At 45.5% G+C, this 23,427-nt stretch overlaps 1 protein-coding gene across 1 annotated transcript; it reads right to left on the bottom strand.

Annotated features, from left to right (window-relative positions):
• Window positions 1-11,692: 11,692 nt before the first annotated feature.
• On the bottom strand, window positions 11,693-22,985 carry C2H12orf73 (chromosome 2 C12orf73 homolog). Its single transcript, XM_044277286.1, has 3 exons — window positions 22,862-22,985; window positions 13,856-13,979; window positions 11,693-12,123 (listed from the first exon to the last, which is right to left on the bottom strand). The coding sequence occupies exons 2-3, from the start codon at window positions 13,961-13,963 to the stop codon at window positions 12,034-12,036; spliced, it is 198 nt and encodes a 65-aa protein (XP_044133221.1). The 5' UTR covers window positions 13,964-13,979; window positions 22,862-22,985; the 3' UTR covers window positions 11,693-12,033.
• Window positions 22,986-23,427: the final 442 nt, after the last annotated feature.

Below are 23,427 nucleotides of genomic sequence, written 5' to 3'. Positions count from 1 at the left end.
CCTGTGGTGGTTAAAAAAAAATGGAAAGTCCAGAATTATAATAAATCTGAAACCCTTAAACATGTTACATATTAGAAGTTCAAGATGAAACCTTTAAAAACAACATCAGTAAAATTAATAAAAAGCAGAGCAGCAATGACCTCAATCAATTTGAGGGATGCTTATTACCATATCCCGATACATAAAACATTGAGAAAATTCCTAAGATTTGCAGTCCAGTCGATTATCAATTTGTATGTCTCTCTTTCGGAATTTCCTCAGCGCCAAGAGTCTTCACCAAGATCATGGCGGAGGTGGTAGCAGCTTTAAGACAAGAAGCAATCAGTGTCATCCCGTATCTGGACGATCTTCTAGTGATAGCGGACAGCAAAAGTCTACTAGAAATCCATTTACAGAAAGTTCTAAACCACCTTTAAACGTTAGGGTGGATCATCAATTGGGAGAAATCAGACCTTTCCCCGTTTCTAGGGATATCTTTGGACTCTGTTTCTCAGAGATCGTTTCTTCCATCTCTCAAAATAGGGAAATTTCAAAACCAGATAAGAGAATTCAAAAAGAGGAGATTCTATTCCATCAGGACAGCAATGAAGATTCTAGGAGGTCTCTCAGCTTGTATCCCAGCAGTCGCTTGGGCTCCATTTCATTTAAGACCCTTTCAGAAACTCATTCTACCCAGGTGAAACAGGTCACAGGTGACCCTAGACAAACAGATTTTTCTGGATGGAAATTTAAAAAACTCCCTAAAATGGTGGCCCATAGACAAATGGTGGCCCATAGACAACAACCTAAAGAAGGAAGTATACTGGAGTCGGGAACTTCCCCTCATAATCACAATGGATGCCAGTCTTCAGGCCACACCTCATAAAACAACAATCCTTAAACTTCAGGGAACTACAAGCAATTTGGGAAGCTCTGAAGAAAACATCACATTTATCAAAAGACCGTATTCAAATTTATTCGGACAATTCAACAGCAGTATCCTTCAGTCAACATCAGGGAGTGATGAGATACCATCCACTTCAAAGTCTAGCAAGCAAAATATTTTCTTGGGCAGAACAAAATATAATCTCGATTTCAGCAGTTCACCTAAAGGGATCTTTAAATATAAAAGCAGATTACCTGAGCCGTCATTTTCTGGTCCCGGGGGAATGGACATTATGCCCAGAAGCATTTCAACTGATAATAGGAAAGTGGGGCAAAAAAAATCAATAGATCTTTTCGCCCTTCTGGAAAAATCGTCAAATAAATAAATTTTTCTCCCTCAACCTGAGAGATCTCCCAACTGCGGTGGATGCCTTCAATCAGGATTGGACATCTCGCCTAGTTTACACATTCCCGCCCATTCCTCTAATTCCCAAGGTCCTTCAGAAATGTCAAAAGTTAAATTGTACTTTGATATTGGTAGCGCCCTTCTGGCCCAAGAGGAGCTGGTTTGCAATACTAAAGTCGCTCAGCATAGAAGCCCCCCCTTCTACTACCTCTGAGATCGGATCTTTTATATCAAGGTCCTATTCTCCACCCAAATCTAAAAATCCTAAAGAGGTCGGCATGGATTCTGAAGAATCCATCCTCTTAAAATTAGGATTATCTAATAAAGTGGTTTCCACCTTACTCTTTAGCAGGAAACAGAATACAAATAAGGCATATTTTAAAGTCTGGAGGAAATTCGCCTCTTTGTGTGGGGATTCGTTCGATCAGTTTAGGCCCAATATATCGGCGATCCTAGATTTTCGGTAGGATGGATTAGACCTGGGGCTTTCTCCTAATACCCTTAGGGTTCAGGTCTCAGCATTAGGGGCTTTATATAATACTAGTCTGGCACAGTTTTCCTGGATAGTCAGATTCCTAAAAGCAGCAGACAGGCTTAGACGAACAATCAGCAATATAGTAGCCCCTTGGAACCTTAGTACAGTCTTGTCAGGGTTAACTTCAGGCACCTTTGAACCATTAGAATCAATTTCCATAAAATGGCTAACCTTAAAAAAACATTTTTCTGGTAGCTATAACATCAGCGAGAAGAGTCTGTGAACTCCAGGCCTTGTCCATTCAGGATCCTTTCTTTAGTATTTTTCAGGACAAGTTAGTGTTTAAGCTAGCCAGTTTTTTTTCCAAAAGTGGTTTCTACTTTCCATAGATTGCAGGATGTGTCAACCCAAAAAATGATCAAGAGGCCATTTTTCATACCTTAGACAATTGGAAGGGAAGGAAGCCCCTTCTTCACTTAGAGCACACTCTACAAGGGACATTGCTGCCTCTTGGGCAGAAAGATCATCAGCTTCTCTACAACAGATTTGTAGGGCGGCAACCTGGAAAAGGATACATACCTTTATTAAGACATGGCCTTCGGACGGAAAGTCCTTAGTGCTATTGTCCCCCCACCAATCTATTCTTTCTTATTTCTCAGGATGTGGTGTCATGGAGACGACTAGGGAAATGAGTATTACACTCACTGGTAATCTGGTTTCCTGGAAGTCTCCATGACACCACATACTTCCCACCCATTTATTTTAATATACAGGTCCTTCTAAAAAAATTAGCATATTGTGATAAAGTTCATTATTTTCTGTAATGTACTGATAAACATTAGACTTTCATATATTTTAGATTCATTACACACAACTGAAGTAGTTCAAGCCTTTTATTGTTTTAATATTGATGATTTTGGCATACAGCTCATAAAAACCCAAAATTCCTATCTAAAAAAATTAGCATATCCTGAAAAGGTTCTCTAAACGAGCTATTAACCTAATCATCTGAATCAACTAATTAACTCTAAACACCTGCAAAAGATTCCTGAGGCTTTTACAAACTCCCAGCCTGGTTCATTACTCAAAACCGCAATCATGGGTAAGACTGCCGACCTGACTGCTGTCCAGAAGGCCATCATTGACACCCTCAAGCAAGAGGGTAAGACACAGAAAGAAATTTCTGAACGAATAGGCTGTTCCCAGAGTGCTGTATCAAGGCACCTCAGTGGGAAGTCTGTGGGAAGGAAAAAGTGTGGCAGAAAACGCTGCACAACGAGAAGAGGTGACCGGACCCTGAGGAAGATTGTGGAGAAGGACCAATTCCAGACCTTGGGGGACCTACGGAAGCAGTGGACTGAGTCTGGAGTAGAAACATCCAGAGCCACCGTGTACAGGCGTGTGCAGGAAATGGGCTACAGGTGCCGCATTCCCCAGAAACAGCGGCAGAAGCGCCTGACCTGGGCTACAGAGAAGCAGCACTGGAATGTTGCTCAGTGGTCCAAAGTACTTTTTTCGGATGAAAGCAAATTTTGCATGTCATTCGGAAATCAAGGTGCCAGAGTCTGGAGGAAGACTGGGGAGAGGGAAATGCCAAAATGCCTGAAGTCCAGTGTCAAGTACCCACAGTCAGTGATGGTCTGGGGTGCCATGTCAGCTGCTGGTGTTGGTCCACTGTGTTTTATCAAAGGCAGGGTCAATGCAGCTAGCTATCAGGAGATTTTGGAGCACTTCATGCTTCCATCTGCTGAAAAGCTTTATGGAGATGAAGATTTCATTTTTCAGCACGACCTGGTACCTGCTCACAGTGCCAAACCACTGGTAAATGGTTTACTGACCATGGTATTACTGTGCTCAATTGGCCTGCCAACTCTCCTGACCTGAACCCCATAGAGAATCTGTGGGATATTGGGAAGAGAAAGCTGAGAGACGCAAGACCCAACACTCTGGATGAGCTTAAGGCCGCTATTGAAGCATCCTGGGCCTCCATAACACCTCAGCAGTGCCACAGGCTGATTGACTCCATGCCACGCTGCATTGAAGCCGTCATTTCTGCAAAAGGATTCCCGACCAAGTATTGAGTGCATAACTGAACATCATTATTTGAAGGTTGACTTTTTTTGTATTAAAAACACTTTTCTTTTATTGGTCGGATGAAATATGCTAATTTTTTGAGATAGGAAATTTGGGTTTTCATGAGCTGTATGCCAAAATCATCAATATTAAAACAATAAAAGGCTTAAAACTACTTCAGTTGTGTGTAATGAGTCTAAAATATATGAAAGTCTAATGTTTATCAGTACATTACAGAAAATAATGAACTTTATCACAATATGCTAATTATTTGAGAAGGACCTGTATATATTGATTATATTTTTGTTTCTTAAATCTAAGTTACTTATTATCCCTTTATCTTGCTTGCGGATGCAATGCGTTTTTTCACGCAGCCCCATTCACTTCTATGGGGCCAGGGCTTAATTAGAAACGCAGAATATAGAACATGCTGCGATTTTCACGCAACACAGAAGTGAGGCGTGAGAAACAACGCTCATGTACACAGACACATTGAAATGAATAGGTCAGGATTCAGTGCGGGTGCAATGCGTTCACGTCATGCATCCCAACCACGCGGAAAACTCGCTCGTGTGAAAGGGGCCTAAGGAGGAGATTTATCAAACTGGTGTAAAGTAGAACTGACTTTCCAAATGAAAGTAACCAATTTTCTACAAAGCCTCAGGGAGGTTCGAGTCTGACAAGACAGGGAACACAGGGAATTTAGCCCGGCGGGGCTGCCATCCCATTTGGCAAGGACCTCCGATTGTAAAGGACGGAGGTGCCACAAGGGACTGCCTCCACAGCCGCTGACATGAGCCCCAACATCTTCATGAGAGTCCTAATGGAAACTCGACGAGGAACAGATAGGAACCTTGCCAGGTCCAGAATCCGAGTTCTTCTTTCTGGAGTCAACTGGAGGGACATCCCAACGAAGTCTACTATAAAGCCAAGATAGGTTACTGAAGTCAACAGGCTCACGTTCGACTTCTGCCAGTTGAGGATCCACCCTAGGCGGAGCAGAAAAGAGATAGACACATAAAGATGGTGGGTAAGAACTGGAACAGAGGAGGCTTTTAGGAGCCAATCGTCCAGGTAAGGAATTATGGTCAGCCCTTGAAGCCTCAGAGCTGCCACCACCGAAACCACCGCCTTGGTGAAGGTGATAGGAGCAGAGGAAATCCCGAAGGGTAAGGCAACAAATTAAGGGTGCCTGAGGACCCCCGAGACCTGGACCGCGATCCTGAGATACCTCTGGTAAGCAGGATGGATGGATGGGGATGTGAAGATAGGCATCCTTGAGGTCCAGGGTAGCAATCACGTCTCCAGGATTGAGAACGTGGATCACTGACCTGATAGTTTCCATGCAAAACTTTGCCTTCCTTATAAATCGATTGAAAAATCTCAAATCAATAATCATCCGGAGGTCTCCGGATTTCTTGGGAACTAAAAAAAAAAAGGAGAATAGATCCCTAAGCCCCGGTCTCCTGCCGGAACCTCCTTCAGAGCGCCCTTGAGGATATAGTCCTGAATATAGGCCTCTAGAATTGCCTGCCTGGTGGGCGGTAGGCGCTGGTTGATGACAAATCTGTCCGGAGGAGGCGACTTGAGGTTTATTAAGTAGCCCTTGGAAATGACCTCTAGGACCCAAGGGTCCGGAATCTCCTGAGCCCAGACATCCTTGAACTGGGTGAGACGCCCATCGACAGGCACAAGGGGATAAGGAATGGGAAAATCTTCCGGAAGGATGGCAGGAGTAGCGGGGGTTATCCAAGAGCCTGCGAGAGGCCCATAGTCAGGAGGGCTTAACCTCCTTAGCTCCTCTGCGAGGGCGCTTCGAAAATTTTTGTTGCGCCCCCCCCCCAGTCTCTACGCGATCTATTTTGCGCTTGTTGGCCGGATCTACCACCGCGCTCTTGTCTGCCCCATCCCCGAAAGGGCTGCTGGGGAAGACTTTTCCCCTTCTTATCGGAGAGATCCTCCATAATCTTGTCCAATTGTGAGCCGAACAAGCAGTCAGGTTCAAAGGGGAGACTGCACAAATTATATTTCTATGCGTTATCCGCGACCCATGGTTTGAGCCATAAGGGCCTGCGGGCTGCAGAGACCAGGGCCATGGACTTAGCTGCCAATTTTAGCTGTAACTGTGCCGTGTCGCACAGAAAGTCAGTCGCCAGATTGATGGTCTTAAATGCGTCCAGGATGTCGTCCCGGGACACTCTCTGGTCGACATACGTCTGGATTCGATTTAGGCGGGAACGGAGGAAGAAACTTCTGTAGCCGCGATAGCGGTCGAAACAGAGGCTGCAGCGGCCAAATAGCCTCTTCTTAATATGCACTCTGCCCTCCTATCAAGGGGGTCTTGCAGACTAGACCCATCGTCTGCTGGCACCAGAGTGCGTCTGGACAGTTTGGGATGGCCATGTCCACCTTGGGAATGGAACCCCACGATTCCACCAAGGAGTTTGCCATAGGAAACATGGTCCTGAATTTCTTAGTCAGGACTGGACCTTTCTCAGGTTTTTTCCATTCCATCCGCATAACGGAAAGAAGGGTCTCATCCGCCTTGAAGACACGCTGTGCCTGACCGGCGGGATCAGAGGACTCCCCGGTGTCAACATCATGGTCCCCCAACCTGATGGACTTTAGCAATTTCAGAATTTTCTCTGGTGGAAAAAAGCATGATGTTAAACTCCACTTCATCAGACGAGGAGGAGATGAAAGAAATTGCCGCGGGTCTTTCCACAGGTGCGGAGGTATCCATGGGAGATTGAGTAGCGTCAGGAAGCCTCTCGTCCAGCAGGTTAACCACGCCCTTGATGGAATCATCCACATATTCCTTGACCCACTGGTACATTTGGCACCTCGAAAAAGGACAATTGTCATCCAGCAGCGTACTGCAGTCAAAGCAGACCAGATGCTTCCTCTTTGAGACCGATTTACGGGTCTCCGGGTCCTTAGGTGAAGCCATCACTGCAAAGAAAAAGGAATTAATAATTCTGACAATTTGACAACCATCAGGAGAAAAAGGCATAGCAGAAGCCCACCGAAGTAGCGCAGCAGAAAAAACTGCAATGCGAATAATAGAATAAGTACCAGGTACCTATAAGCTCTGGGAGCTAGCTTAGAAAGCGTGTGCTGCCAGAGGACAATCGAGACAGAAAAGGAGCTTTAAATAGGCGGAGCTCCGCCCCCAAGGGCAGAGCTCCCGCCTCTAGGAGGATCTAAACTAGAGCCTAACAGAATGAGCCTATTAAAATTTGAAAAATAGGCTAAACTACTCCCCCTCCCCTAGCACAGCCAGAATACAGCCAGTGCCTCAAAAAAATCTGGCCAAAAAATAGGAATATACTCGGCCAGTGACATCAGCCCAAACCGGAAGTGTCACCCATTGGAGACGCGGCGCCGGACGGAGAAGAGGGGAGGTAAGAAAGGAGAAGCCCTGAAACTAAGTAAAGGGGGGGCTAAGAGAAAAAAAATACAAAAGTAGGCGGGAAGAAACAGCCAAACACAAAAAAAACACTTCCCCCAAAAAAACGGAGGGGAACCGCCAGTCCACCTGTCCGGAGGACAGAAAAGAACACAGTGGGCTGTTTCCTCCTTTTGTAGGGGTGTAAAGCTTTGTTATTGGTTCTTGTGCTTATTAAAATTCCCCATCTGTGCTGCTGGTAGGACGTAAGGGAACAAGGCCTTACACACTCACTACATATATGTATTTCCCAGTCACTTACAGTGAACGTATAGAGAGTACACATCTGTTGCAAATCCCCAGTGCTATCTGCTCAGTTGTTTGGCTAAAATTAAAATTGCATCATCTCTTCTGACTTCTTGCAGCTCTGGTAGGTACAGGACTATTGCATGCCACACAAATGCTTGCTTGCTAAGGTGTAACAAATAAAAAAAATTGGCCTCTTCTATCACATTGGCGTTGATTGTAATAATATGGATTTTCAAATAAAGAAACAAATTACCAAAACTGTGGATTTGACTTGCTGTACAACTATGGGATCCTTCAATTGAAGTACTTAGAGCAGGGATCAGCATCCTCCGGCACGCCAGCTGTTGTGAAACTATGACTCCCAGCATGCTCCATTCACACTTTTGTGAGTTCTAAGAACAGCCAAGGAGGTGTCCATGCTGGGAGTCGTAGTTTCACCACAGCTGGAGTACCAAAGGATGCTGATCCCTGACTTAGGGCTTATGCACACGACCATATGCCCTCTGAGACATACGGTCGCACGGGAGCGCGCAGCATCATAGGTTACTATGATGCTGTGCTCTCCCGTGCGCACAATGTATGCTGCTCTAGGCCCGCTCACGGACCGTCTGTCTCGGAGGGCATACGGTCGTGTGCATGAGTCCTTAGAGAATCATTTATCAAGTCTGCTACACCAGTTTTGTGACATAAAAAAAGTCGCAAGATACGTTGCATGAAACATTTGATGCATATTGTGCAACATTTGCCCACACTTTTTGACATTTGGTGAGCCGCGCCACTTTCAGAAGTGGACAGAAAAGTTGGTCAGAAATAGAGGTTAGAACAATGTTATGTCTCATTTATGATGTGCGACTTTTAAAAAGTAATATCTCCATTTCCAAAATGTAGTGTGCTGTAGCTTTCTGCTTTTTCAGCTGTTTCCAAATCACCTTCTCTGTAGGGGAAAAAAGGCATGAAGAAAATGCTAGTGATAAGACCCTGTGTGCAAGAAATTGCCACAAAAAAAGAAAAAGCTTGCTTGTTGTGGTCAACTAAGCCAAGTTTGTGTGTGTAAGTACCCTAAAGGGGTTGTCCCATTACAAAAAGTTATCCCCTATCCTGACCAACAGGAGTCTAACTGACAGGTCCCGGCAATAACTGAAAAGGGGACCATGTCCCTCGATTGAATGAAGCAGCAGATCGGTATGCTGTCACTACATTTCACTCTATGGGCCCGCTAAAAATAGCCAAGCGCTTAAATTCACTTAAATTCAGCCATCTTCTGCAATGCCATACAGTTGAATGGGGTGGTAGCATGCATGCGTGTCTGTTGCTCCATTCAAACGGGTGAACACAGGCCCCCAGAGGTCAGACCCTCACAGATCAGACACTTATCTGCCATCATGTGTATAGGGTATAGTTGTTGTAATGGGACAACCCTTTAAAGAGTGACTTAATATATAATAAGCTTTGGAGGCTTCCTCTTTTCCCTGTAGGCTCTCATCCTGCTCTCCCCTTCCTCTTCACAAACACTCAATTCACTTCTCTAATGCATTTTCAACATGGGCTGTCTGCTCACTGAAGGATCAGATTACATATATCTATAAAGAATGGAAGGGTTGCTGCAGACAGGCAGAGAGACTGACAGAGAATGCTGCAGGTTTTAAGTGATAAAGACCACCTGCACACATACGGAAAAAACTGCAGTGTAGTACTGTACCAGCGGCGTGCAGATTTTGTGTGTGTGTGTGTATTTTAAGGTCCCCAGCATGTCAATTAGGTTTACGGTTTTAGCTGCAGGCGAGATCTGCCACAAAACACCACCTAATCCTCAAACACCATAATCAGAAATTGCGTTTTTTGGTGTGGGCTGGGTACAGACATGCACAGAGTTCAGGTACCCTATAAGGCTGCCTGCACATGAGTGCGAGTGAACGCATTTATATGTGTTTCTGCACCATATACTCAATCTCCAAGGCCTCTTTCACATGGGCGAATATTCCGCGAGAATGCGACGCGCGAATTGAACGCATTGCTCCCGCACTGAATCCCGACCCATTCATTTCTATGGGGCTGTTCACATGAGCGGTGATTTTCACGCATCACTTGTGCGTTGTGTGAAAATCGCAGCATGCTCTATAGTCTGCGTTTTTCACGTAACGCAGGCCCCATTGATATATCGCAAGCATCCGCAAGCAAGTAGACGATCGGGATGGAGACCCAATCATTATTATTTTCCCTTATAACATAAGGCGAGTTAAAAAAATGTACTCACCTTAATCCACTTGATCGCGCAGCCGGCATCTCCTTCTGTCTTCATCTTAGCTGTGTGCAGTAACAGGACCTGTGGTGACGTCACTCCGGTCATCACATGATCCATCACCATGGTAAAAGATCATGTGATGGACCATGTGATGACCGAAGTGACGTCACCACAGGTCCTGTTACTGCACACAGCTAAGATGAAGACAGAAGGAGATGCCGGCTGCGCGATCAAGTGGATTAAGGCGAGTTAAATCTTTTTTTTTTTTTTTTTTTAACCCCTCCAGCGCTATTTTACTATGCATTCTGTATTCAGAATGCTATTATTTTCCCTTATAACCATGTCATAAGGGAAAATAATACAATCTACAGAACACCGATCCCAAACCTGAACTTCTGTGAAGAAGTTCGGGTTTGGGTACCAAACATGCGCAATTTTTCTCACGCGAATGCATTACAATGTTTTGCACTCGCGCGTGTTCCCGCAACGCACCCGCACATTTTCACGCAACGCACCCGCACATTTTCACGCAACGCCCATGTAAAACCAGCCTAACAGTAGTTTTTGGTGCGGATTTGATGCGGTTTTACTGCAGATCTCACCCTTCCTTGGAAAAGGGTGAAATCCACAGCCGAAACTGCAACCATAATTGACATGCTGCAGATTTGGAAATCCACATGGCAAGTAAATTTCTGGACAAAAAAAATCCACAAAATGTACGCGGTACTGTACTACTCTGCGCTGAAAAACCACATGCACTCTACAGTGTGTGCAGGTGGCCTAAAGGTCCTTTTACAAGGTCCAATTTAGCAGGCAATTATCAGGAACAAAACAAAACATTCTTGACAACTGCCTGCTCGTGAGGGGAGATGAGAGTTGCATCTATATGCAGCAATCATCTCCTCTGTATGGAGACAAGCAATTGCTAAAAGGACTATTACTGTCTAACTACACTGCTGAATTCACGTGTAAACTGCTCAGTGCTGTGTATAATGACCTTTAGGTCCTTTTCACACGAGCGTGATTTCCGCGCGGGTGCAATGCGTTACGTGAACGCATTGCACCCGCACTGAATCCTGACCCATTCATTTCTATGCTGCTTTGTACACGAGCGTTGTTTTTCAGGCTTCATTTCTGCGTTGCGTTAAAAATCGCAGCATGTTCTATATTCTGCGTTTTTCACGCAGCCCTGGCCCCATAGAAGTGAATGGGACTGCGTGAAAAACGCATTGCATCCGCAAGCAAGTGCGGGTGCGATGCGTTTTTCACTGATGGTTGCTAAGAGATGTTGTTTGTAAACCTTCAGTTTTTTATCCCGAACGTGAAAAACGCATCAAAACGCATTGCACCTGCGCGGAAAAAACTGAACAACTGAACGCAATTGCAGACAAAACTGACTGAACTTGCTTGCAAAGTGGTGCGAGTTTCACTGAACGCACTCTGAACGCATCCGGCCCCAATCTGCAACGCCCGTGTGAAAGGGGCCTTACTGTTGCTTTTATCATGGTGTGCTACTGAGAGGAAGCAGGATCCATTTATCCATGTGTAGTCTATAGGCAGACCTGATTGCAGCTAGTCTCATCCCACAGCTCAGAAAAAGATTACAATTAGGCCTCATGCACACGACCGTATTTTGTTTCCGTGTCCGTGTCCGTTTTTTTTTGCAGGTATGATGCAGACCCATTCATTTCAATAGGTCAGCAAAAAAAAAGTTCTAGTTTGCGGACAAGGATAGGCATTATTACAATGGGTCCGCAAAAAAAAAACAAAAAAAAAAAACAAAAAAAAAAAACAAAAAAAAAAAAAACGGATGCCATACGGAATGTCATTCTTTTTTTGGCGGATCCGCAATTTGCGGACCGCAAAACACTGAGGCACTGTATTCTTTACAAGCAATGCTTCTAGAGACGGAGGAAATCAGGAACACCACTGTACTTGCTTTCTATATTTTCAGTATATTTATGTATATTACATTTCACATACACATCATCTACATAACACAGTGTCATGGGTATAAAGCCCCCTTGGTGGCACATCCAATCTGTGTACTGTATATGTGATCTTATAATGGTATGCTTATAGCCATCTGAAGTGGTGTATGTACTAGTTTGTCTGGAAAATGCCATATATCAAGCCATGGAATGTGGCAGGCTGACCACCACTGATATAAAGTAAAATGGTCTCCTCATTTTAAAGAGGAGGTAAACAATTCACTAGATGTATATACATATAAAAATAATAGTCATTTCTAAAATGAAAGGATGCACATAGGACTGTCAGCTTGTCTGCTCCTTTCCTTTCTCTGGCTGTAATCCAAGCAGTTCTGTCTTCAGTTCTCCAGGTTTTGGTGGAATCTCAGGTATGCTCTGCAAGACATATAACATTCTCATTAAGGATGAGCGAATCGACTTCGGATGAAACATACATTTTAATACTGAGCTCCATACAGTATTAGAATGTATTGGCTACAATGAGCCAAAGTTACTGCTCGCGAGACTTCCTGCAATAACTTCATAAACTAATTTGTACTGTAAGAAACCATTTCCCGAACTCTGGTCCGGTTCCAAGTAGTACCTTGGAACTGAACCAGAGTTCGGGAAATGAGCTGAGCGGTGGGGTCCTGGGTGTCGGACAGCAACCGATCAGACACTGATAACCTATCCAGAGGATGGGTCATCCATATTAAAGTCTCAGAGAAGTACTAAGGGTATATTCATATATGGCAGATTTGCTGCCGTGCAGAAATTTCTGCGACTGAAAATCAATATGAATGGGAACGTTTCAGCAGGAGACTTGTGGATGCCTGTAGGCCTTATTCTATTAAATGGTAACAGATCTGCCTGGTAAATATTCCTTTAAGAATTCCCACTTCTAATTCAGGTTTTCTTTGTGTCTTGTCCACCATAAGGCACAACGACATGTCACATTTTGTTAGAGATGCAATAATGCACCCACAGAAGAACAACAGGACTTTACTGTGCCTTTTATATGGCCTCCATTCTCTGGCCAAAGGAACATGTATGGCAGTAGATGAGGCCCTGCTATGTAGAAGGGAGCTGTACTATCTCCATGTGGCATGGAAAGTGACTGCACAAGCAGCCATCTCCTCCAGGAACATGTAGACCAGGGCTCAGCAACCACATCTCCCGTCATGCACACTCACTTGGCTGCTCTATGAACTCCTACAGAAGTGAAAGGAGCAAGCTGGGACTTGTAGTTTCACAACAGCTGGAGTGCCGAAGGTTGCTGATCCCTGATATAGGCCATACATGTCTCACAATGACCAGCAGCAGCACAGGCTCCATAGGCCCTATAGGAACTGTCAGCAGAACACAGTTTACCATGATCAGGATCTGTTCACATTAGTGCTGGTCTTTGTTCCATCAGGTGATTTGGGGCATAGTCTAATATTCTCTTCACATAGTAATTATTGTGGCTGTAAACCTGCATATCACTGAATGTGAAGTGGTGGGTGCTCCCATGTTTGTAGAAGAGACACCAGTATAATGTATATAGCACCGTACAATGTATATTACTGAGGCCTCATGCACACGATCGTTGTTCTGGTCTGCATCCGAGCCGCAGTTTTTGCAGCTTGGATGCGGACCCATTCACTTCAATGGGGCCGCAAAAGATGCGGACAGCACCCCGTGTGCTGTCTGCATCCGTTGCTCCGTTCCGTGGTCCGCAAAAAAAAAAAATAACCTGTCCTATTCTTGTCCGTTTTGCGGACAAGAATAGGCAGTTCTATCAATGGATGTCCGTGCTGTTCCGCAAATTGCGAAACGCACACGGACGCCTTCCGTATTTTGTGGATCCGCAATTTGCAGACCGCAAAACACACAAGGGTCATCATGTGCATGAGGTCTAATAGGGGCAATAACAAGGAGCCAAATGACGCAAGGCCATGCTGGACGTTTCCTGGTTTTAGTATGTTCACAGCATGTGAAACTGCTGCTCTGGCTGCCGGTCTAGTACATTGTGCCATTGTAACGGATTCATGCTAATATTAAAGCCTAAACATCTGGTAAAGATCTAGCTGGTCAACCTGATGGAACGCCTCTGAAACCACCTGCTAGGAATTTAGTGATTCCTTACAAGATCTGGCCGGTAGTATCGATGCACAACTTCTGCTCCTGCCAGCATAGACAGAATGGTAGCACTCAGCATCTTCAGGTATTGAGGCCAGGCTACCCCTGCAGGCATAGTGATGGGATGCTCCCTTAAATGGAAACAGAAATCATATTAGTGGATTTTACAGGTAATTAGGATAGGTCATCAATATCAGATCCGGGGGTACTGTTTGAAGAGGTGGTGCAGTGTAATTAGTGAATGGGACGAGTAGTTGTAGATACACTAGGCCACCACTACCTCTTCATACAGCTGACTGACGGAGGCTGAGAGTCAGACTCCCACAGATCTGATATTGATGACCTATCCTGAGGATATATACTGCACAACCTCTTTAAGCGGACAGATGATTTTGATGGCAGTCAACTGTTTTAACCAAAAAACTGTGCAGCCATTGTTAAGGCGTCTTCACACAGAGATTTTGTGGCAGAAAGTTCTGCAACTGAAAAATCAGTTCCACTCATTTGAATGAGGCAGAAAGCACATGGATTTCTGCAAGGCCCATTAAGGTGAAAGGAACTGATTTTATGTCGCAGAACTTTCTGCCGTGTGGGAAGGCACCCTCATATGAGCAGTGAGGTTTCCCTGCAAAACCATCCCCCAATTAAGAACTGATTGAAAAACGCAGCGGCCACACTAATAACGCCCATGAGGCCCCAGCCTTGGGTCTGGCCTAGACAGATTTTTTATAGTGCTACTTGATTGACTTTAATCACCGAGTTACAGGTGCAGTCTACAAGACTGCATGCAACTCAATGGGCCACAGAACAGGAGCAAATCTGCCCATTGTAACTTACCTCTCTGTGGCCTCCACTTCTGGTTTTGGCTCACAATTAGGGCTTATTCACACGACCGTGTGAAGCCAGTGTCCGTGCTGCAGTCCGCAATGCACCGGCACTGACCGTGGCTCAGCCGCATGGGGATCGTGGACCCATTCACTTGAATGGGTCCGTGATCCCTCTGTTCCGCAAAAAGATAGAGCATGTTCTATCTTTCTGCGGTGCGGAGGCACGGAACTCAGGAAGCACTCCGTAGTGCTTCCGTTCCGCATCTCCGGATTTGCGGACCCATTGAAGTGAATTGGTCCGCATCCGTGATGTGGAATACACAATGAACGGTGCCCGTGTATTGCGGATCCGCAATACGGCAACGGGCAGCACAGGTTTGTGTGAACAAGCCCTCACCGATGGAAACCACTTATCAAACACTGACTGTGTAAACTAGGCCTCAGTATTTCTAGTCGTATTTGTAAGGAGTGGAACCTACAGAGAAAACGTATAATGAAAGATTTGTGCTTCTCCTGTGTTTCGGACACTCTCCTGGTTTTGGTTTACAAATACTATAAGACAGGATTAGTAAGGTCTCTTTCACACCAACGAGTTTTCCTTCTGGATGCAATGCATGTAGTGAACACATAGCATCCGGACTGAATCCTGACCCATTCTTTCACGCATCATCTTTGTGTTCCGGTATAAATCACAGCATGTTCTATATTGTACTTTTTCACGCAGCTCTGGCCCCCATAAAAGTAAATGCTTGCGCTTGCGAGAAAAATGGAAGGCATCTGGATGCAATGGTTTTTTTTTTTACTGACGATTGCTAGATGTAGATGGTTATTCTTCAGTTTTTCTTCAAGCGCGAGAAAAATGTATCGAAACTGATCACATCTGCATGAAAAAAACTAAATCACTGAATCTCAGACAAAACCGATTGAACTTTTGTGAAAAACCATCACCTGTTTCCTGGACTCATGTGAAAGAGACCTAAATCTGCCCAGTGTATTTCTTTGGACTGTACCTCAATAGTTAAAATTCAAATCAGTAGCAGCACAAGGGTATCGTGAAACCACAGCAATTCTTGGTGAAACTGCAGCACCATGTGAATACACCCTCGTGGTCTGGACCCCATACTGCTCTTTTCCAGCAGCTGTTATTTTCTAGAGCCAGGGCCAGATCTCACCTGCAGCATCTCCAAATTCTCAAGGCAGCAATTTATTGCATCATGTATTTGTCATACCTTGCAATAGGAATGTAATTATAATCTCATGACGGCCAGCAGGGGGGTTCATATTACACTATATATATATATTATTATATATATATTATTAGGCTGCTTTCACACTGGCGTTTTGCCTTTCCGTTTGTGAGATCTGTTTCAGGGCTCTCACAAGGTCCAAAACGAGTTTTGCCCTAATGCATTCTGAATAGAAAAGGATCCGCTCAGAATGCATCAGTTTGCCTCCGATCAGTCTCCATTCCTCTCTGGAGGCGGACACCAAAACACTGCTAATCCATCCTGGCACACAATGTAAGTCAATGGGGACGGATCAGTGTTCTCTGACACAATAATAAACGGATCCGTCCAAGAAAGATGGCATGACCCCCAGTGTAAGTCAATGGGGACGGATCAGTTTTCTCTGACCGAATAATAAATGGCTCCGTCCAAGACGTCAAAGCAAGATGGCATGACCCCCAGTGCAAGTCAATGGGGACAGATCCGTTTTCTCTGGCACAATAGAAAACGGATCCGTCCCCCATTGACTTTCAGTGGAGTTCATGACTGATCCGTGTTGGCAATGTTAACCGCCTCCGGACCGCCTAACGCAGATGTGCGGTCCGGAGGCGGCAGCCCTGCGCACGACGACGCATATACGCGTCATCTCGCGAGGGCCGGGATTTCCTGTGAACGCGCGCACACAGGCGCGCGCGCTCACAGGAACGGAAGGTAAGCGAGTGGATCTCCAGCCTGCCAGCGGCGATCGCTCGCTGGCAGGCTGGAGATCTGATTTTTTTAACCCCTAACAGGTATATTAGACGCTGTTTTGATAACAGTGTCTAATATACCTGCTACCTGGTCCTCTGGTGGTCCCTTTTGTTAGGATCGACCACCAGAGGTGGTCGATCCTAACAACAGGTAGGTCAGTAAAGTCGCACCCAAACACTACACTACACCCCCCCCCCCGTCACTTATTAACCCTTTATGAACCCCTGATCACCCCATATAAACTCCCTGATCACCCCCCTGTCATTGATCACCCCCCTGTCATTGATCACCCCCCTGTCATTGATCACCCCCCTGTCAGGCTCCGTTCAGACGTCCGTATGATTTTTACGGATCCACGGATACATGGATCGGATCCGCAAAACACATGCGGACGTCTGAATGGAGCCTTACAGGGGGGTGATCAATGACAGGCGGGTGATCACCCATATACACTCCCTGATCACCCCCTGTCATTGATCACCCCCCTGTAAGGCTCCATTCAGACGTCCGTATGATTTTTACGGATCCATGGATACATGGATCGGATCCGCAAAACACATGCGGACGTCTGAATGGAGCCTTACAGGGGGGTGATCAATGACAGGCGGGTGATCACCCATATACACTCCCTGATCACCCCCTGTCATTGATCACCCCCCTGTAAGGCTCCATTCAGACGTCCGCATGATTTTTACGGATCCATGGATCGGATCCGCAAAACACATGCGGACGTCTGAATGGAGCCTTACAGGGGGGTGATCAATGACAGGCGGGTGATCACCCATATACACTCCCTGATCACCCCCTGTCATTGATCACCCGCCTGTCATTGATCACCCCCCTGTAAGGCTCCATTCAGACGTCCGCATGTGTTTTGCGGATCCGATCCATGTATCCATGGATCCGTAAAAATCATACGGACGTCTGAATGGAGCCTTACAGGGGGGGTGATCAGTGACAGGGGGTGATCATCCTGATCACCCCCTGTTATTGATAACCCCCCTGTAAGGCTCCATTCAGACGTCCGCATGTGTTTTGCGGATCCGATCCATGTATCCATGGATCCGTAAAAATCATACGGACGTCTGAATGGAGCCTTACAGGGGGGGGTGATCAGTGACAGGGGGGTGATCACCCTGATCACCCCCTGTCATTGATAACTCCCCTGTAAGGCTCCATTCAGACGTCCGCATGTGTTTTGCGGATCCGATCCATGTATCCATGGATCCGTAAAAATCATACGGACGTCTGAATGGAGCCTTACAGGGGAGGTGATCAGTGACAGGGGGGTGATCACCCTGATCACCCCCTGTCATTGATAACCCCCCTGTAAGGCTCCATTCAGACGTCCGCATGTGTTTTGCGGATCCGATCCATGTATCCGTAAAAATCATACGGACGTCTGAATGGAGCCTTACAGGGGGGTGATCAATGACAGGGGGGTGATCAGGGAGTGTATATGGGTGATCACCCCCCTGTCATTGATCACCCCCCTGTCATTGATCACCCCCCCCCCCCCCCCCCCCCGTAAGGCTCCATTCAGAAATTTTTTTGGCCCAAGTTAGCGGAAATTTTTTGTTTGTTTTTGTTTTTTCTTACTAAGTCTCATATTCCACTAACTTGTGTCAAAAAATAAAATCTCACATGAACTCACCATACCCCTCACGGAATCCAAATGCGTAAACATTTTTAGACATTTATATTCCAAACTTCTTCTCACGCTTTAGGGCCCCTAAAAAGCCAGGGCAGTATAAATACCCCACATGTGACCCCATTTCGGAAAGAAGACACCCCAAGGTATTCCGTGAGGGGCATATTGAGTCCATGAAAGATTGAAATTTTTGTCCTAAGTTGGCGGAAAGTGAGACTTTGTGAGAAAAAAACAAAAAAAAAAAAAAATCAATATCCGCTAACTTATGCAAAAAAAAAAAAAATTTCTATGAACTCGCCAGGCCCCTCATTGAATACCTCGGGGTGTCTTCTTTCCAAAGTGGGGTCACATGTGGGGTATTTATACTGCCCTGGCTTTTTAGGGGCCCGAAAGTGTGAGAAGAAGTCTGGGATCCAAATGTCTAAAAATGCCCTCCTAAAAGGAATTTGGGCACCTTTGCGCATCTAGGCTGCAAAAGAGTGTCACACATCTGGTATCGCCGTACTCAGGAGAAGTTGGGGAATGTGTTTTGGGGTGTCATTTTACATATACCCATGCTGGGTGAGAAAAATATCTTGGTCAAATGCCAACTTTGTATAAAAAAATGGGAAAAGTTATCTTTTGCCAAGATATTTCTCTCACCCAGCATGGTTATATGTAAAATGACACCCCAAAACACATTCCCCAACTTCTCCTGAGTACGGCGATACCACATGTGTGACACTTTTTTGCAGCCAAGGTGGGCAAAGGGGCACATATTCCAAAGAGCACCTTTCGGATTTCACAGGCCATTTTTTACAGATTTTGATTGCAAGGTACTTCTTACACATTTGGGCTCCTAAATTGCCAGGGCAGTATAACTACGCCACAAATGACCCCATTTTGGAAAGAAGACACCCCAAGGTATTCCGTGAGGGGCACGGCGAGTTCCTAGAATTTTTTATTTTTTGTCAGGGTTCATGAAATTTTTGATGAACCCTGCCAGATCCAGTAAAAACGCTAGTGTGAAAGTAGCCTTAGGGATAAGCGTATCGACTTTGGATAATACATCTGAAGTCAATTTGCATAAAACTTTGTTAGAACACTGTACGGAGCGAGTGCTCCGTACAGTATTAGAATGTATTGGCTCTGATGAGCCAAAGTTAAAGGGTACCTGTCACCTCCAAAAACCATCCCAAGCCGCCAGCAGTACCTGAGAGTAGCCTGCAGTGTGTTTCCGACAATAATTTTCTTCCTGAAGGCAGATGCAGCTAGAACTCCGAAAACGATCTTTTGTCCCCTGCCGACGCGCTTCTCTAGACATGCTCTAGCGGCCTCCTTGCTTCAAGTCACAGTAACCACACCCCCTTCCTTGCCCCATCGCTGTGACTGACAGCGCTTATGCAGAGAGTTCGGCAAAGCCAGCCGAACTGCCGGCTGTCAGGGAAGGGGGCATTGTTACCGTAACTTGAAGCAAGGAGGCCGTTGCCCCCTTGACTTAGAGCATGTCTAAAGAAGCGCGCCGGCAGGGGATAAAAGAACGATTTCTGAGCTATAGCCGCATCGGCCTTCAGGAAGTACATTATCGTCAGAAACACACTGCTGGCTACTGTCAGGTACTGCTGGCAGCTTGGGATGGTTTTTGGAGGTGACAGGTTCTCTTTAATGCTTTGCAAAGTCTCGTGAGACTTCGCATAATAACTTCAGAAATTGATTTCTACTGTAAAAATCAATTTCCCGAACTCGGGTTGGGTTCCAAAGTACTACTTGGAACCGAACTCGAGTTCGGTAAAAGTTTTTTTACAGTAGAAATCTATTTCTGAAGTTATTGCCCAAAGTCTCGCGAGACTTCGTGAAGTAATAACTTCGGCTCATAGGAGCCAATACATTCTAATACTGTACGGAGCACTCGCTCCGTACAGTGTACTAACAAAGTTTTATGCAAATGAAACATCCAAAGTCGATTCGCTCATCCCTAGTCAGGATAGATCACCAATAACTGATCACTGGTTGTCAGACACCCAGCACATCAGCTATTTGAAGAGGACATCGTTTCGGAAGATTAGGTGGTGCTGTTTAATGGCAGGTACTCGCTCACACAAGAGACGTGTAGTGTAGTGACCAGGAAGCAGCGCTCGTATAGAGCACTGCCTCCTCATCAGACAGTGGTTGGGGTGAAGACCCCCACTGATCACATACTGATGACCTACTCTGAAGATAAATTATCAGTATATATTGCTGCACAAACCATGCACACTGCCTGATAGGACTCATTTTAGTCACCATAGTTGGCCCTTTCTATCTTCTATCAGGATTACCAATATTCTTATTTTCAGTTATATGTAAATGAGAAGTCGGAGCACCGAAAAGCTGGTCTAGACCAGGGGTGGCCAACCTTACAGACACAAAGAGCCAAAAAAACAAAACACGTATGACTACCAGGAGCCACAAGCTATACATTTAAACATGAGTCACCATATTTTTCGCCCTACAAGATGCACCTAGGTTTTAACAAAGAAAAATAAGAGAAAAAAGATTTTTCATCTGATCTGAGGTCTGATAATAATATTTTTTTCTTATTTTTCATTAGCAGAGAAAAAAAGAAAAAATATATTTTTCCATCAGACCTCAGATCAGACTCCTAAATCAGATTCCCAATCCTCATCTGACCTAAAATAAGATCCCCAAACCTCATCAGACCCCCAAAATAAGACCCCCAATGCTCGGATCAGACAACACAAATTAGACTCCCAGTGTCAGACCCTCAGTGCTCAGATCTGACCAACCCATGCTCAGATTAGAACCTCCCATGCTCAGATTAGAACCTCCCATGCTCAGATCAGAACCTCCCATGCTCAGTTTTATAACTTAAAAAGAATCTCCTCAATCTCCTGGTCAGGCACTGTGTGCATCAGGACATAGCGGAGAGTGAGCTGGAGCTGCAAAGTAGCAACGGTGCCCGATCAGGAAAAGAGATCTGAACATGAGGTGGAGAGTGAGCCGCCTGACTGCTTCCCGGCTCCACAGCTAGAGCCGCACTTGAAGAAGCAAAGGGCCGCATGCGGCTCAAGATCCACAGGTTGGCCACCCCTAGTCTAGACCCTCAGAGCACCATTCTGCGAGATTGACAGGACTAGACATTCTGACTGCTCTAATGCCTGGCCCTGAAATCGCTCGCATGCACTGGCGCAGCTAAAATCTCTTGTGGTTGTCCCTGCTCTGAGATCTCCACTGCACATGCGCAGTTAGTACTGCTGCCGGCACATGAGCAAGATTTCAGGGCTAGGCATTCAAAGCGCACAGCCAAGATCTTTCCACCTCCCACTGCCTCCAACCCACACATTCCTCAGCCAGGAGCCTGCAAAAATGCTTGCTCCGCTTCCCAGGACGCACTGAAAAACGCTGCTCGCTGCGTTTCTGTGTGCATAATGGGAATGCAATGAAACAGAACAGAATACATTCTGGTGACTCCGTTCCCTTCAGTTAAGTTTTGTCCCCTCTATAGCGGAAAGGGATCTCAATAGTGGAAAGGGAAAGCGCAGATGTGAAAGTAGCCTAATCCACCTCTCCTCATTACTCTCCTGTCTCTTATCTCTGCCTCCCCAATGCTGAGAATCCAGTATAAAACACTATGACAAACAAGGCCGTCCATAACCTGTCCCCTCCATATATCTGTGACCTGATCTCCCGTTACCTTCCTACATGCAATATCCAATCCCCACAAGACCTCCTTTTCTACTCACCTCTTCCCACAATCGCCTCCAAGATTTTGCCCATGCATCCCCCACACTCTGGAACTCTCTACCCCAACATATCAGACTCTCACCTACTATGGAGACCTTCAAAATAAACCTGAAAAGCCACCTCTTCAGACAAGCCGACAGTGACCCTGCTGCTGCTAGACCTCCCCTACTGTATCCTTCCTCCATACTTTGTAGATTGTAAGCTCTTGCGGGCAGGGCCCTCTCTCCTTCTGTACCAGTTTGTAACTCGTCTTGTTCATGCTTATTGAACTTGTTTTTTTATTATGTCTGTGCACCCCTTTTCCTAGGTATAGCGCCATGGAATGACGTGTGCTTTAATATTAATAATGACAATGCACATGGCTTCAATGGGAGTACATTGTGCTTTACTAAAGTTTTAATGAAAAAAGTCAAAATAAAAGCAATGAAAAGGTGTGCTCCAGGACTACAAAAAGATGGCTGCTTTCTCCCAAAAACAGCAGCACAAGCTGCAACCCAGCTCCACTGAAGTGAATGGGGCTGAGCTGCAATACCACACACCACCTGTGGACAGGTGTGGTGCTGTTTTTGGAAGGAAGCAGACATCCACGGTTCTGGAGAACCCCTTTAAGACATCTATCTGGTGTAAAACACCATGTCAGCATCAGCAATGATGCATATAAATCAGTCAAGGTCAGCAAAAGCAGAGGGATGGAGACTTTACCAAAGGTTGTACTGTACCCTTACAGCACTGCTATGGACTTTATATATTTAAATACCAGCATGACAAAAACCCCAGGAGTGACAGCAGCTGAACCGCTGCCCGACCACCACCCAATGCCCCTCTTCACCCCTCACCTTGCCCTCGTCCGGCTCGCACACAACGTGAGGCAGTCAGATGTGAGGCCGATAGAGGTACACTTGTAATTCTCTCATTCGGTCTCCAGGCATTAGTCGGACTTTCACAGTAACAACCATTTTGCTGGAGCACTAGAGGCGCTGTCACAGAACAGTATGACTTCACAAACATGGCTGCCACATGGAAACACTCGTTTCCGTTTCTTATGAATATGAAAGTGTATGTACTGCTATTGCTTCAGGAGGTTCTGAAGAAGTTATTTTCAGTCATGCGGTTTCTTTAGAATATGCGGTTTTTCTAGCAGCCTGTAATATCGCGTACAGTTTTTCCCCCCAGGGATTTTCACATAGATTCTCCACAAAACCTCCAGGACTGAAGAATGCTGCATTGTACCTACCAATTTGGGGGTCTCTTGTGTTTTAGGAGAGCAATATTGATGTCAATATGGGGAAAAAGAGGCTTTCTGGGGCACTTCATGACAGCGATCATCCGTTTTAGTTTTTCACTCCCTTCTTTTCCGGGACCATAACTTTTTTTTGTTTTTCCATTTACATAGCTGTATGGG

Source organism: Bufo gargarizans, chromosome 2 (genome assembly GCF_014858855.1).
Source record: "Bufo gargarizans isolate SCDJY-AF-19 chromosome 2, ASM1485885v1, whole genome shotgun sequence".
NCBI lineage: Eukaryota > Metazoa > Chordata > Amphibia > Anura > Bufonidae > Bufo > Bufo gargarizans.
This window is presented reverse-complemented; position numbering and strand designations above follow the sequence as displayed.